The sequence below is a fragment of the Corylus avellana genome, chromosome ca8 (genome assembly GCF_901000735.1).
Source record: "Corylus avellana chromosome ca8, CavTom2PMs-1.0".
Classification (NCBI taxonomy): Eukaryota; Viridiplantae; Streptophyta; class Magnoliopsida; order Fagales; family Betulaceae; genus Corylus; species Corylus avellana.
The window spans coordinates 7,409,707-7,422,221 of record NC_081548.1 but is presented as its reverse complement, the minus strand read 5'-3'; the positions used below and the strand labels follow the sequence as shown (position 1 = coordinate 7,422,221).

At 34.8% G+C, this 12,515-nt stretch overlaps 1 protein-coding gene across 1 annotated transcript; it reads right to left on the bottom strand.

Moving 5' to 3' along the window:
* Positions 1-7,868: 7,868 nt before the first annotated feature.
* LOC132190588 (COP9 signalosome complex subunit 5a-like) lies at positions 7,869-12,184 on the bottom strand. The gene is made up of 6 exons (XM_059605622.1): positions 11,722-12,184; positions 10,350-10,631; positions 10,120-10,267; positions 9,916-9,998; positions 8,343-8,420; positions 7,869-8,236 (listed from the first exon to the last, which is right to left on the bottom strand). Exons 1-6 carry the CDS (start codon positions 12,154-12,156, stop codon positions 8,147-8,149), a joined length of 1,116 nt encoding a protein of 371 aa, XP_059461605.1. The 5' UTR covers positions 12,157-12,184; the 3' UTR covers positions 7,869-8,146.
* Positions 12,185-12,515: the final 331 nt, after the last annotated feature.

Sequence of the window (12,515 nt, the reverse complement as noted above, 5' to 3'; positions counted from 1 at the left end):
ACCAAGATAAAAAAAAATTATTTGGTGTGAAGGGTTATATTATTTTTTGGTGTTTCAAACTGAAGTGTTTGTTTACTATTTAAGGGTGCAAAACACTCCACTTAATCCAATGATGAATTTGAAAAAATTATAGATGAGAGATAGAAGAACGGCACGTCTCTTTTGTATTAGGAGAGTTGAATATTTCATCATCTAATTGCAGAAATTCTAAAAGAATGGTTATTTACTCTTTTCTTGTCCAACTTTTTTAAAAAACAATTATTGGATCCGTAGAAATGGCAGAATCCACTTTTATTCATGTAAATCGTACAAATTTAATGATTAATTTTTAAAAATGTTGAACAAAAAAATAATAGAAAAATAACGTTTAGATTTTCTCAAATTCTAATGTTTCACAACTTCTGTAAATTTGGGGGGGTAAGGGGGTGGGGGAGGCCAAATGCAATGAACAATACTCAACCTCATATTTTGCACATGGTGACAATTACCATTAATGCCAATAATGCCATGGATATACATGTTTCCATTAGGAATAATTCTGATCCAATAAATTATAAATTTAAAAATGTGTTCAATTTAGGTCAACTCTTATCTTGAACGAGCACCAGATGGTTTTTGGTTATTTTTTTATTTTATTTTTGGGTTAAAGTGTTTCAATGTGATATAAAAATAAAATAAAAATTTCTGTGAGATTTACATTTAAAAAATAAAAGTGTTAAGTGTTTAGAATTGATAGTTAATAATTCTATATATAAAAAACAAGTGCCTTTTATTTCCAAGACATAGCACAATAACTAAAAAAAAGTACTTAGTTAGACTTTATACGATTATTATATAATTAGAATGACATGGTTATGAATATTAATCGCTATTTATTTTTTGTAAGTGCTAATCTTAATTGTCATATCATTAAGTTGAATAACAGTTTATTAAGGGTACGTTTAGGATTGCGTTTTTTAAAATTACGATTTGAAAATTCAGAAAATCTACGTTTTCAAAAAGGGTTGACAATGTTGCTTTTTGAAAACACACAATTTTAAATGCTAAATTGTAATTTTGTCAAATGCTTAACTGCCTTTTTAAAATTACATTTTCAAATAGCTATTTTTAAGTCACACTTTTTAAAATCGCAAATCTAAACGTACCCAAATAACATTATTTCTAAAAAAGAGAAAAAAAGATATATGAAAATAAAGAAGATGGAGATATGATTGTGATTGTGATTGTAATATACCATCCAATAGCAGCCTTGATATGGTCATGATAATTTATAAAATAGAGTTCTAATCCTCTATTTTTTGTGTACGAATTAAAAGGAAAGAGAAGAAGAAATGGAAGTAGTATTTAATTCGGATACTGTTGATGACCTTTGAGTAGCACGAGGGAGGACCATGAATGATGAATGTTTGGAAGATTTTTTTTTTTTTTTTTAAAAAAAAAAAGTCGTATTTTTTAGATTTTTCAATGGATTGCTATATTATTTCTTTATTTATTGCTTGTGGTAGATTTTCCAAAGAAACAAGATAATATTGAGAAAAATAGTCATTGACCTTCTACAAACAACTAGGAGGGTGGAGGGGTCCCCTACAAAGTCAAGTGCACCCCCACCCTCTCAAACGTCTGACAGACTCTTCTGCCCAATCACACCCCACGAGTGGGCCCCTTCAACTCATGACCTCCCATTCATCTCCCACAAGTTGCGTGATCAAATCCAAGCCCTTAGATTTGCTCCTAACATGTTTGAAATTGGCGTGGCCTGTCAACGTTGGCGTGACGGTTTGGTTTTTTCGACTTCCAAGCAAGCAAGCTCGCGCGCATATATATATATATATATATATATATATATATAGCCAAATGCTATTTTTCATTCACCTCACCCTCTCTCCTCTCTTGTTTTTTTTGTTTGTTTGAAAAAATCAAAATGTTGAAAGAGGGAATAAGATGGTGAGGGGAATGTATTCTAGCATCCCTCTCTCTATATATGTTTTCCTAATAGCGTTTGGACTTTAAAAACACATTTTTATTTTATTATTATCTCATTCAACTCGTATAACGGTATTATAACGGTATTAATAGTCCTTCAATTTTTTTTCTTTTCTTAACAAAGACGTCATAATAAGATAATAATAAAATAAAAATGTAGTAGTCTACATCCAAAAGTTGATCACATTGCCACGTTAACATGATAAAATAATTAATTTATTTTAATATAGACTAAATTATATCTAGTTAATAGTTAATATCTCTCTAGAGAGATTTTGAGATTATAAATAGGACATCTATCCTATTAATAAAAAATAATAAAATAATATATATTTTAAAAATAATTACAAACAAAAAGAACTAAGGGGTGGCCGGCCACCTCTAATGTTGCGGTATGGGGTGGCCGAAGCCACTCCCAACCCCAACTGAGGTGGTCGGCCACTCCATTGCCACCCTTTGGTTTTTTTTTTTTTAAATATATTTTATTATTATTGTGTTTTATTAATGAAACATATGTTCTATTTATGGTAACTTAATATTTTCCAATGAAGAAGATTCTATTCTATAATTATAAGACAAAAATGTAATTATCTATGCACCGACCTAAAAGAATAAGGTGGGGAGGGCAGGTGACAAATTAACGTGCGGAATTGGAAGAGGTTTGTGTTTAATGAGATTAATGTTGTTAAGGGGTTTAGTCAAAGTTGTACAGCCAAGTGGATCGTGAAGTGCCTTTTGGGTATAGGCTGTCTTAAGTCTTCCATTACCGCGGTGTTCAGTTGAGGTATACAATCCTAGAATATCATATTTGGAAAAAAAACTTTTGACTTTCGCACTAAAAAGAACATATTCAAGAGCTTTTTCTCTCTCTCTCTCTCATATAATAATAATAATAATAATAATAATTAGCTCATTCAAACTTACATCTCATTTGCAATATCTCCCAACTTTAAAAAATACAATACCCCCTTCAATTATTTGGCATTTTCAATTTGCCGGATGAGTCATGTGAAAAGATCATTTATTTAAGACCCTTGAATTATCATTTATTTTGAAAAGATCATCATAAATTTTAAAAATTTTCAATTTTATCTCCCGAACTTTAAATTTGTTGCAATGTATCTCATTCCGTCAATTTTTGGAAGGTAAAGTGATAAAATAACCTTTATATCCTTGGCATTTTTCATAAAATTTCAAATTTATCCTTATTTTCAAATTAAAAATTAAAAAAAAAAATTTTAGAGTAATTTGGTTTTTCTAATAGTTTCCGTTAGGGTTTAATGACAAAAATTGTCAGAGGGGTCAATTGCACTAGATTAAAAGTTTAGGGACAAAATTGAGACTTTTTGAAATTTGAAAAAGTCTTTTTAAAACACTTGATAATTCAAAAGTCATAAATAAAGATATCTTTAAAAGGAAAAAAGAACTGTTGAAGGGGACCCACAATGCTGATTTCCGTGGCTCTGTTGGTCTTTTTGGAAGGAGATTCACAACTAGGCGGTAGGTTTCAGACTTTCAGTGGTTAGAAACCCATGGTTTGACCAGAGACAATGTTCACAAATAGAGATTTCTCTTTAAAAAAAAAAAAAAAAAAAAATCTAAATACAGTTCCTTTTTAAATTTTATAAGGTTGAATAAACATGCTTTTATTTTATCAACAAAGGCTCATAGGTTAGGTTTTGACTACATAGTGCAAAACAAACCCATAGATGCCATAGGAATGGCTAACCTCTATATCAATGGTTTAATAGGACATGGAGAAATTTCACTCCATCCAGAACAATAGACCCATAGCAAAAATTTCAACAGCAAAAATTTGAATGACTTCTACACATCTCTTCATCCTATCTACCATCACATGTTTCACATCTCTTTGGAAATTGTTTTATATCCGTCCATTCAAATGGTTTTATTAAAGTACGTTTTTAAATAGAATGTGAAAAAAATTTATATCTCGTTTTCAGTTGTACGTTTTGAAGCCAAACGGACACTTAAAATCTATATGCTTCACAAAAATGTAAGAATATCGTGTTTTCGATAACTGGGTTTTCAAGCTGCACGTTTTGGAACTGCAAAATCAAATGGACACTTAAAATCTATATGCTTCACACAAATGTAAGAATCTAAATAGAATGAAATCCCCACATAGTACAAGCAAGTGGTGGTTACAGTTGAATGAAAATGGGAAAGCCATATTATATGGTTTTGAATGAAACAACAAACATTATATTCCCCACTCACAAGCTTCTCCAGATCATCAAGACATTATTATGCAATGTAGGAATGAGGGTATGGTCCATATTTTTTTATGGTTCCACAAAGGCCCACCTACTACAAAATGACATTTTTGACCCACTCAAGCCAATAGGGTACTGACCAGAAAATAACGTACATGAAAAGTGTAAAAGTAGATGGAGGGCAGAAAAAGAAAGGTAGAGAGAAAAGATGCCATGGGAATAATTTGAGGCTACTAAAGGTGAATGGCTATGGCCTCCAATTTCACAGGCACCGGTGCTTTTAGTATTTGTTTCAATGTACCTCATTAAGAGGAAGATTCTGTTCTTATGGTAGGTTTGGGTTGTCCCAAGACTGACAATTGAGGGACATCAAAGAGAGACAATTTTACACAAAGATTGTTAGACCTCTAGGATGCTATTGCATGGGGTGAGATAAGTTTGTTTTAGGCCATGCATTTAAAATAAACGGTCTAGATCATATTTTCAAGAGGGTCGGTAACCACCTCTTGGCCCACCCCCAAAAAGGTAGTTCGAGAGTGGCCAAAACCCTAATTAGAAGATGGTTCTACCCCACCCCCATTCAATAACCAAACTCAAATTTTCTTTTCTCATTTCTACATAGTTAGTAGAACGATGTGAACTGTTCATTTAAAATGAACCGTTCATCTCACACACTACCCTAAATATTACATGGGATATGAATCCAAAACTCACTAGTCTAACAATGAGAAGTGTTATTCATGTACTTTAGGAACAGCAAAAGGTAACCACTTGCTTCTAATCTTTTGAGTTGACGTGGAGTAGACAATCCACTTAGAAAGTGGGTAGAGCATTTTATGATTATTCCTAGTTATCACCTCCCCCACCTCCAACCCCCACCCCCCTCTTGCCGAACCCCTGCCAGCCATAATATATATGTGTGTGTGTGAAGAAAGCCCCAAAACAATTGTATTAATACATAAATTTTATGTGGTCTAATAATGCATGAGAAGCTTAGGACCCATGCAATTTCAATGAACACCCTCGTTTGACCCTAAATTAGAGTATGAAAGGTGCATGTCATGGACTCAATATCTCCCAATAGGGGGCCACATATCTTGTATTTTGACCTTGTAATAGGATCTGAATCAATACCGAACGTTAACTTCGAATCAATTTAATCAAATCACTATCCAACAATCTTACAGAAAAGCATATGAGTTTTTAAAAAGTGACAACGATAAAGAACAGTATAAGGTTCGAAGTATTGGATTGATCAAATCTGTCTCTATGCTTGTGTGTTAGCTTGAGAGAAGAGAGTTGTTTCTTCAGAATTCCAAGCCGTGACAAGATTTAACACTTTGACTTCAAAGGTAGAGTACTCACGAGAAAGTGCCAAGTTTAAACAAATGAAAAAAAAGACACTTTGGATCAATGAAGTCATTGAAGTTGGATAGGAGATATCACATGGATTAAAATGAGTAAAATATGAAGTTTGAAAGTAGTCAAAAATGCCCTTGACAGCGGGTGGGGCGACTCGATAAAAAAAAGTTGCTATTTTTAGGGGGTTTCTAATTCTTAAGAGGCTTTTTAATAATATTTTAAAGATATTTTATTTCTTAAGGAGGCCTTATATTATCTTGAATTAGAATATCCAGTTAGTTATATTATAAAGTATTTTTGTTCCTTCAAAAAGTAAAAAAACAAAAATACTCATAAAATATAACTAATTTAATACTTTTCAGTTCATATGAACTAAAGAAGATAATGTTCCATTTGTGGGGGCTGCCTTAACCGCCTAATCTTTGAACCGCCCCGACAACCGATAACCGATTGTAACTGATTGAGTCTACAAGTGTGCATGTCTCTAGAAATGAGGGCCTTGGCTCTAGAAATGCACTCACTAGCATGTCTATAAAAACATGATGCTGCAAATACATACCCATAAGTGAAGAGAGAGAGAGAGAGAAAGACTCTAGGGTTTTTTTCTTTCTTTCTTTTGCCTATTCTAGTGGTGAAGGATTAGTCCCATGTGAAAGTGTGTCTAGTACTTTTGAGGGTGATGTATAAAATAGTCCAAACCCATGAAAAAGGGGGACCATTCCTGTGAATGCCCTATCTTTTTTTTGTTATCTTGCAAGAATCTAGCCTAATTGTGGAAGGGGAAGAAGGGGTAGGGATTGGATTTGGAGAGAGAGAGAGAGAGAGAGAAGTTGGAGGGGAGAGTCATGAAAGGCATGATTTCTAAGAGAGTCCATCCCCATACCCACTAAAGATATAAAGTAGGAGATTTGGTTGGGCTTTTCTTTTCCTCTTGCCCTTTTTCTTTCAGTGGGATAATGGATTTTTTTTTTCTTTTTAAATTATTTTCTTCAGGTTTGACATGTGAATTGCTTCATGTCATCAGTTGCAGCCGTATTTGGCATCAAAGGTAATTTTGGTATCAAAAACCTACAAAAAGAAAAGACTCACAAGGCCTTCTCTTTCTTCACACGTGGATAGCAACAATGCTGGACCTGTCCATTTCTCACTCTTTTTTATTTTTTTATTTTTATTTTTTTGGCAAACTTTCTGCCTGCTGCTGGTGACATCCCATATATAGTTCATCCATTTACCCTTTGTCATATTTTGCTAGGAATCTCCTTTTCTTTATTTTTTGTTTTCCGAGAGAACTTCGAATCATTGTCCTCTTTAACAAAAATAATATTGGGTGCCTATCTATTACATCCCATATTAATGCTGCATAGGGAATATGTCTAACACCGTGCATTGAAAAGAAAAAGGGATCAAAACTTTTTTTTTTTTTTTTTTTTAAACTACTAAAGATTTGTTTTAGCGGAAAAATTAAAATATTTTCATATTTTTTACGATCGAAAATAATAATTAAACTAAAAATATTTTTGATTTGGCAAAAATGCTTATTTGGTTTAGAAAAATAGTTTCCGTTTTTGAATTTCGTAAACCATTTTTTGAGTTAGAGACGTTGAAAAATATTTTATATCAAAACAAATAGAGCTTAAGAATATATTTGGTGCTGCAATTTTGCAAATCAAAAGTACGATTTTAAATCAAACCCTAATTTTGTATTGTTTAAGTGTTTATTTTATTTTATTTGCAATTTAAAAACAATAAAAAATATGCATTTTCAAATTGCCCCGTAAGGAGCGCATTTTTAAATACATGATGTTAAAATATTAAGTTGTAGTTTTAAAGACCAAATTGCAATTTTACTTACCAAGTACTTAAGTGTACTTCTAAAAATCACTATTTATAAATCATAAATTTTAAAATTATATTTCAAAACCCAAACGGGCTTAAGGCTTGATTGTTAAAATAATAAAGATAGTTGCTTTGACAAAAAAATAATAATAAAGATAGTTGTTGTGGGATACCCCTATCACGCGGCTCTTTGAATGGCGTTTTCATATAAAAGATAGCAAGTCAGCAAACGGAAAGAATTTAGTGACCATGTAGAGTATGCAGATCATCATCATCAACACCATTATAATCAACTGTTGCTTCCACCACCAAAAGTCCAGATTATGATGAATTATGTGAGATTAAAGACTAATGAAAGCTTGTCCCACTAAAGTAAATCAAATTGTTTGAATAATCAGATTACTCCACAAGTCCAGCCAAACAAGAAGAAAGAAGGGGGAGGTGCGGTGCTACTACTTTCAACTGCATGTTTTAATTTCCGATAAAAATGGCTATCAAAGAGTCAACTAACTGTGATTACCTTTGTCAAGGAAATGTTATATAAATATGACAAAAAATCAACCATGACTTGAGGTGAAAGAAATGTACATCAGCAGTAGGTAATAAAACTTCCAGAACGTTGAACTTAATAATGTATTTTTTCTTCAATTTAAGCCGGGTATCCAGGAAAATTAAAGCTTCATGATGGAAAGCCTTCATCATTTGCTTCACAAACAGTATGCCAAAAATCAGGATTCAATCATTGGCTCAGGGTCAGACGGCTCTGAGCGAGACCGGTTGGATTGCCTCACAGAGTTGAAAAGGATATCTTTGAGAACCTGAGTGGAAAATGTAGATCATATTTGTTCAAAACACAAACCTACTAACTGTTAAAACTTTTGTGTAAAAAAGCCTGAATGCCCAAAAACTGCAGAGGCTAGTCACCTGTGACATTAGACCATGAACCTGCTCCACAGTTATCTTTGCACTATCCCGAGTAATCTTAGCAAGTTGAGATTCTTCCTGCAATTAATAAAGGTCTTAAATTCAATATTACGAGAGAGAGAGAGAGAGAGAGAGAGAGAGAGAGATGTCAAAATCATAAACATAGTACAATCATGTGCGGTACACATTCCTCTTTCCTTCAATAAACTCATTCCAGATTCAAAGGATTTATAAAGAAAAATGTTATGCAAAATGCATACTTGAATATAAAAGTCATGGAAGTCCATCTTTCGTATTCTTCATTTATTCATTTCAAAATCTTCCTACATCTGAGTCATTATTAAATAAAAATGGTCATATACCTGCATCGCTACCTCAAATCCTCGATGGAGATACTAGATCCGGATAAGTAATCCTAGGATTTTCATTCCCATTAATGTGATACAACTTCTAACCAAGGTTAGATGAATACTTCAACATCAATTTAAGTACTTATATCAAATATGAGGATACTATTGGCCCTACGTATAAGAGGAGGAATCGTACTATTCAATAAATCAAAAATGTCCCCATTGCCCTAAATGTGTTGTAGTCACACATTTGATCCCTTTGCTGATTGGATTCACAAGAGAGTCCTGTTGACTCAGAGTCAATTGATCTGAACCTTGAGTCTGAAGAGGTATCAAAAGGGAAGCAAGCTAGTTCTTCCAATGTATCTTCAAATCAACCAAGGTCCCATAGAAAAGAAAGTCATGCTGCTGTCGATGAAGATGCTAGTTATAAAAAGCTAGCTGAAAAGTTTGGGGAGGTTGCATTAGCAATTAAAAGACTTAGTAAGGATCAACTTATTGTAAGTGACCTTTATGAAGAAGTGATGAATATGGAAGGTTTTGATAGAATTATGCTTGCATTTTGACTTTGACTATTTGGCAGACAATGAGAGGGTTGTAGTTATGACCAACAATGTTAAACTTCAAAACCTTTGGGAGGAGAAATCTAACAAAAGTGATGGACATAGGAAATCGGAATTTATGGTTCAAATTTGTGCCAGGACATGAACCAATGCAACTATCACTATTTAATTATAGTTATGTAAATCATTGAACTTTGATGATAGTATGTTGGATATGGAAGAATATTAATTGTCCCTTGCCCATTTACTGTGTTACTGAATGTTATTTGTGATTTTTTTCATTGGAACCATATGGATTATGGATTTATCAATGGTTATCTACTTATAGACTAGCGAATGTGGGAGTCATTTTCTTTTCAAAATAATTTGTAGGTTGATTCTCGAGTCACTCTCTATTAATATTCATGCTATAAAATGGAAACTGTTAATTACATGATTATAGGAAATCACATAAATAGTAAAGAACTACTATGCGAAACAAACAACAGAAACTGTTTTTATGTAAAAACAAACACAAATCCTTGTCAATTGATATCCACCTAAGTGATGCACAGATTTGAATGCCATTCAGGATCACATGACTAGGAAAACACCATGGATGCCCATCTTTGAGTAAACAAAAAGACATTACAATTTATGAGGCAAGATAAGTAACCGGACCTCTTTCTTTCTTGGAGGGGGTGCTAATAGTGGCCCAAAGCGGGAGTGAGATAGTTGGTTCTCCGCCTGCTCCAGCTTTTCAGCTGCATGGTGCAGACAACACCACTTAATTACTTTAATTTTCACAATTACTCTAGTCAACCGTGACAAGTAATTTGAAATAAAACCGAAGAAACTTGTATGGTACAAGAAGTAAGAAATTACCTAGATCTGAGATTTGTCCAGCAACATAGTCTCCGTTACCCAATAAAGGTGAAGATGAAAGGGTATTCACCCAATACTTGTTCCATAGCAGATCCAAGAGGTGGGAATCAAGAGAAGACTTAAAATAGGTGATATCCAAAGAATAATACTGCAAAAACACATACAAATGGAGTTAAAACCATACTGGACAGCAAGCTTTCTCGAGGAGCAGAAGATGATGAGATGATAACCTGTTTACAGTGTACACCAAAGTCTTCAATCTTATTCAGAGGGATGGTCTGATACTCAGAGACAGGCTCATCTGGAGGCTTATATCCCTCTGGGTATGTTCTGAACGCTCCAATCTCAACTTTTCCAGCAGAAACAGTCCTTGTTGGATCTATAACAACTGCCAGAAAAGGCTCCTGATATTGCTGGTTTAGCATTTGTGTTGAAACATCAATACCCGAAAGCCAGCATCCATAGCCAGGATGAGAATGGTACCACCCAACCGCATTCTCCAACCGCCCTGCCTGCTCCATTAAACATATACTGTAAGGGAACAATCTCCATGGAATAGCATAAATTATATATGGGATGCAGATGAAGACTTTTATTGAGATACAATGCCTGCAAAATAACTACCAATTCCAGTAGAGGTAGACAATGTGCTTAAATAGAAGTTTCTAAGATGACAATTTAGAGAAAAACAATTCAATCTTCTTCTTCTTCTTCAAAATCCAGTTTTTTTTTTTTTTTTTGGGTAAATTAAAGTTTACCCAGCCACCACATCTGTTCAATGTGTGGCAACTCTCATATGTTCAAAGGGGTGGCTGCACCTATTCAGAGGAGATGGTTGCACGGCCACCCGGTGCGGTCACATAGCTAGCCCCCAACAAGATAGAGTGGCCATTGCTTAAAGGGGTTGCTCACCTATTCAGAGGGGTTGGTCGAGCAGTACAGAAGGTTGGCCGCACAACATTACAAAGGGGGTGGTCAAGCAGCCACCTCCATCTGTTCAAATGTTCAGAAGGGGTGGTCGTGCAACCACCCTCATCTGTTCAGAAGGATGGCTGCGCGGCCACCTCTCACCAATTTTGACATAGGACAATGGTAGTTATAGGTCCGAATTGTAGTGAGGTGTAGTTTAGAGGTCAATCTGAGAATAGGGTGGTAGTTTTTTGGGAAGTGTAATTTACCAATTTTTTTTATAAAAAAAATCATGAATTAAAAAACTATAGCTGCCACTCAATCAGCTTATCCATCCATGGGACACAACTGAACTGTGCACAAGTGGAAAGAACAAGACAGAGAGTGCTTCATACTAGTCATCTGCTTCAAGTTAGATTACTTTGTGAATAAACCCAAAACTTAAAGTCTTACACATGCACCAATTTCTACTCATCAGCCAAACAAAAACCCTTATTTAATTTTTTAATTTTTTTTTTAAATAATGAATTAAAAAACTGAAAGTTTGCAGCGGCCACTAGGGTTTCTTATAAATCAGAATCTAACCACCAACAATGCAACATCCTAAACCCCCCAAAAACAATCTCAGCTAGGGTTTCTTACTTTCTAATAGCTAATAAAAAAGAAACAAAGAAAAGAACTAAAGAAAAAGACCTGCTTGTTAGTCTGGGAATAATCAACCATATACTCGTAGGCATCGGCCTGGGCATTAACCCTAGTCTCGGTTCCTTCGACGGGCAAGGCAAAGGCGTCCATGACGATAATGGCGTCGCCGTCGGTCTTTCCCTGCATGAGCCCCATGACCTCGATGGTCCCTCCGGAGCGCGCGTGGACCACCATCTTCAGCAGCGCTAGGGCCGAGATCTTGACGCGCTTGAAGTAGTGTGGGTCGGTCGTCCACGGCTTCTCCTGCTGGTACTTGGCCTGCGCTGCGTCGTCGTAGTAGAATATGGCGTCTGACGCCGGGTCCGGGTTCGCCGTGGGAGTGTCCATCGAGATTATGTTGTTCTCCAACTCCCATGTCTTCTGGGCTATGCCTATCTGTGAAGACGTATAAGCGGAGGAAGAGGAGGAAGGAAAGGGCTCCATTGTTATTCCTTTGGGAGATTGCACTGCCTGGATTACTTTTGTGTGGGAAAGTTGCGTGAAATATAGAAAACACTCTTCAAGTGGGCCTAGTTGGTTAGGAGGAGGCCCATTCAACTCAATGTTCCTATGGACTTGGAGAGATTGATTTGGGCTGGCAATTTAACCCTCGTCCCACGAATACAACACCTAAATTTAGGTTAAAATTTAAGTTAACAAGGTTAGGGTCATAAATGGGTAACTCGTTCAATAAACAGGTCGTATCAACCTTTGTGTTTGCGGGTTAAGCCGTTTATTATTATTATTTTTTTAACTTAAATTATTAACCAAAAAAAAGAAAGAAAGAAAGAAAGAAAGAATTG

Excerpts from the sequence above, each read along its gene's own strand:
- LOC132190588 (XM_059605622.1), bottom strand. The coding sequence starts at position 12,156 with ATGGAGCCCTTTCCTTCCTCCTCTTCCTCCGCTTATACGTCTTCACAG. Across the intron at positions 9,999-10,119 it reads TGGACAAATCTCAGATCTAG|CTGAAAAGCTGGAGCAGGCG; the intron begins GTAATTTCTTAC and ends TGCACCATGCAG. Across the intron at positions 8,237-8,342 it reads TTCATGGTCTAATGTCACAG|GTTCTCAAAGATATCCTTTT; the intron begins GTGACTAGCCTC and ends TTTTCCACTCAG.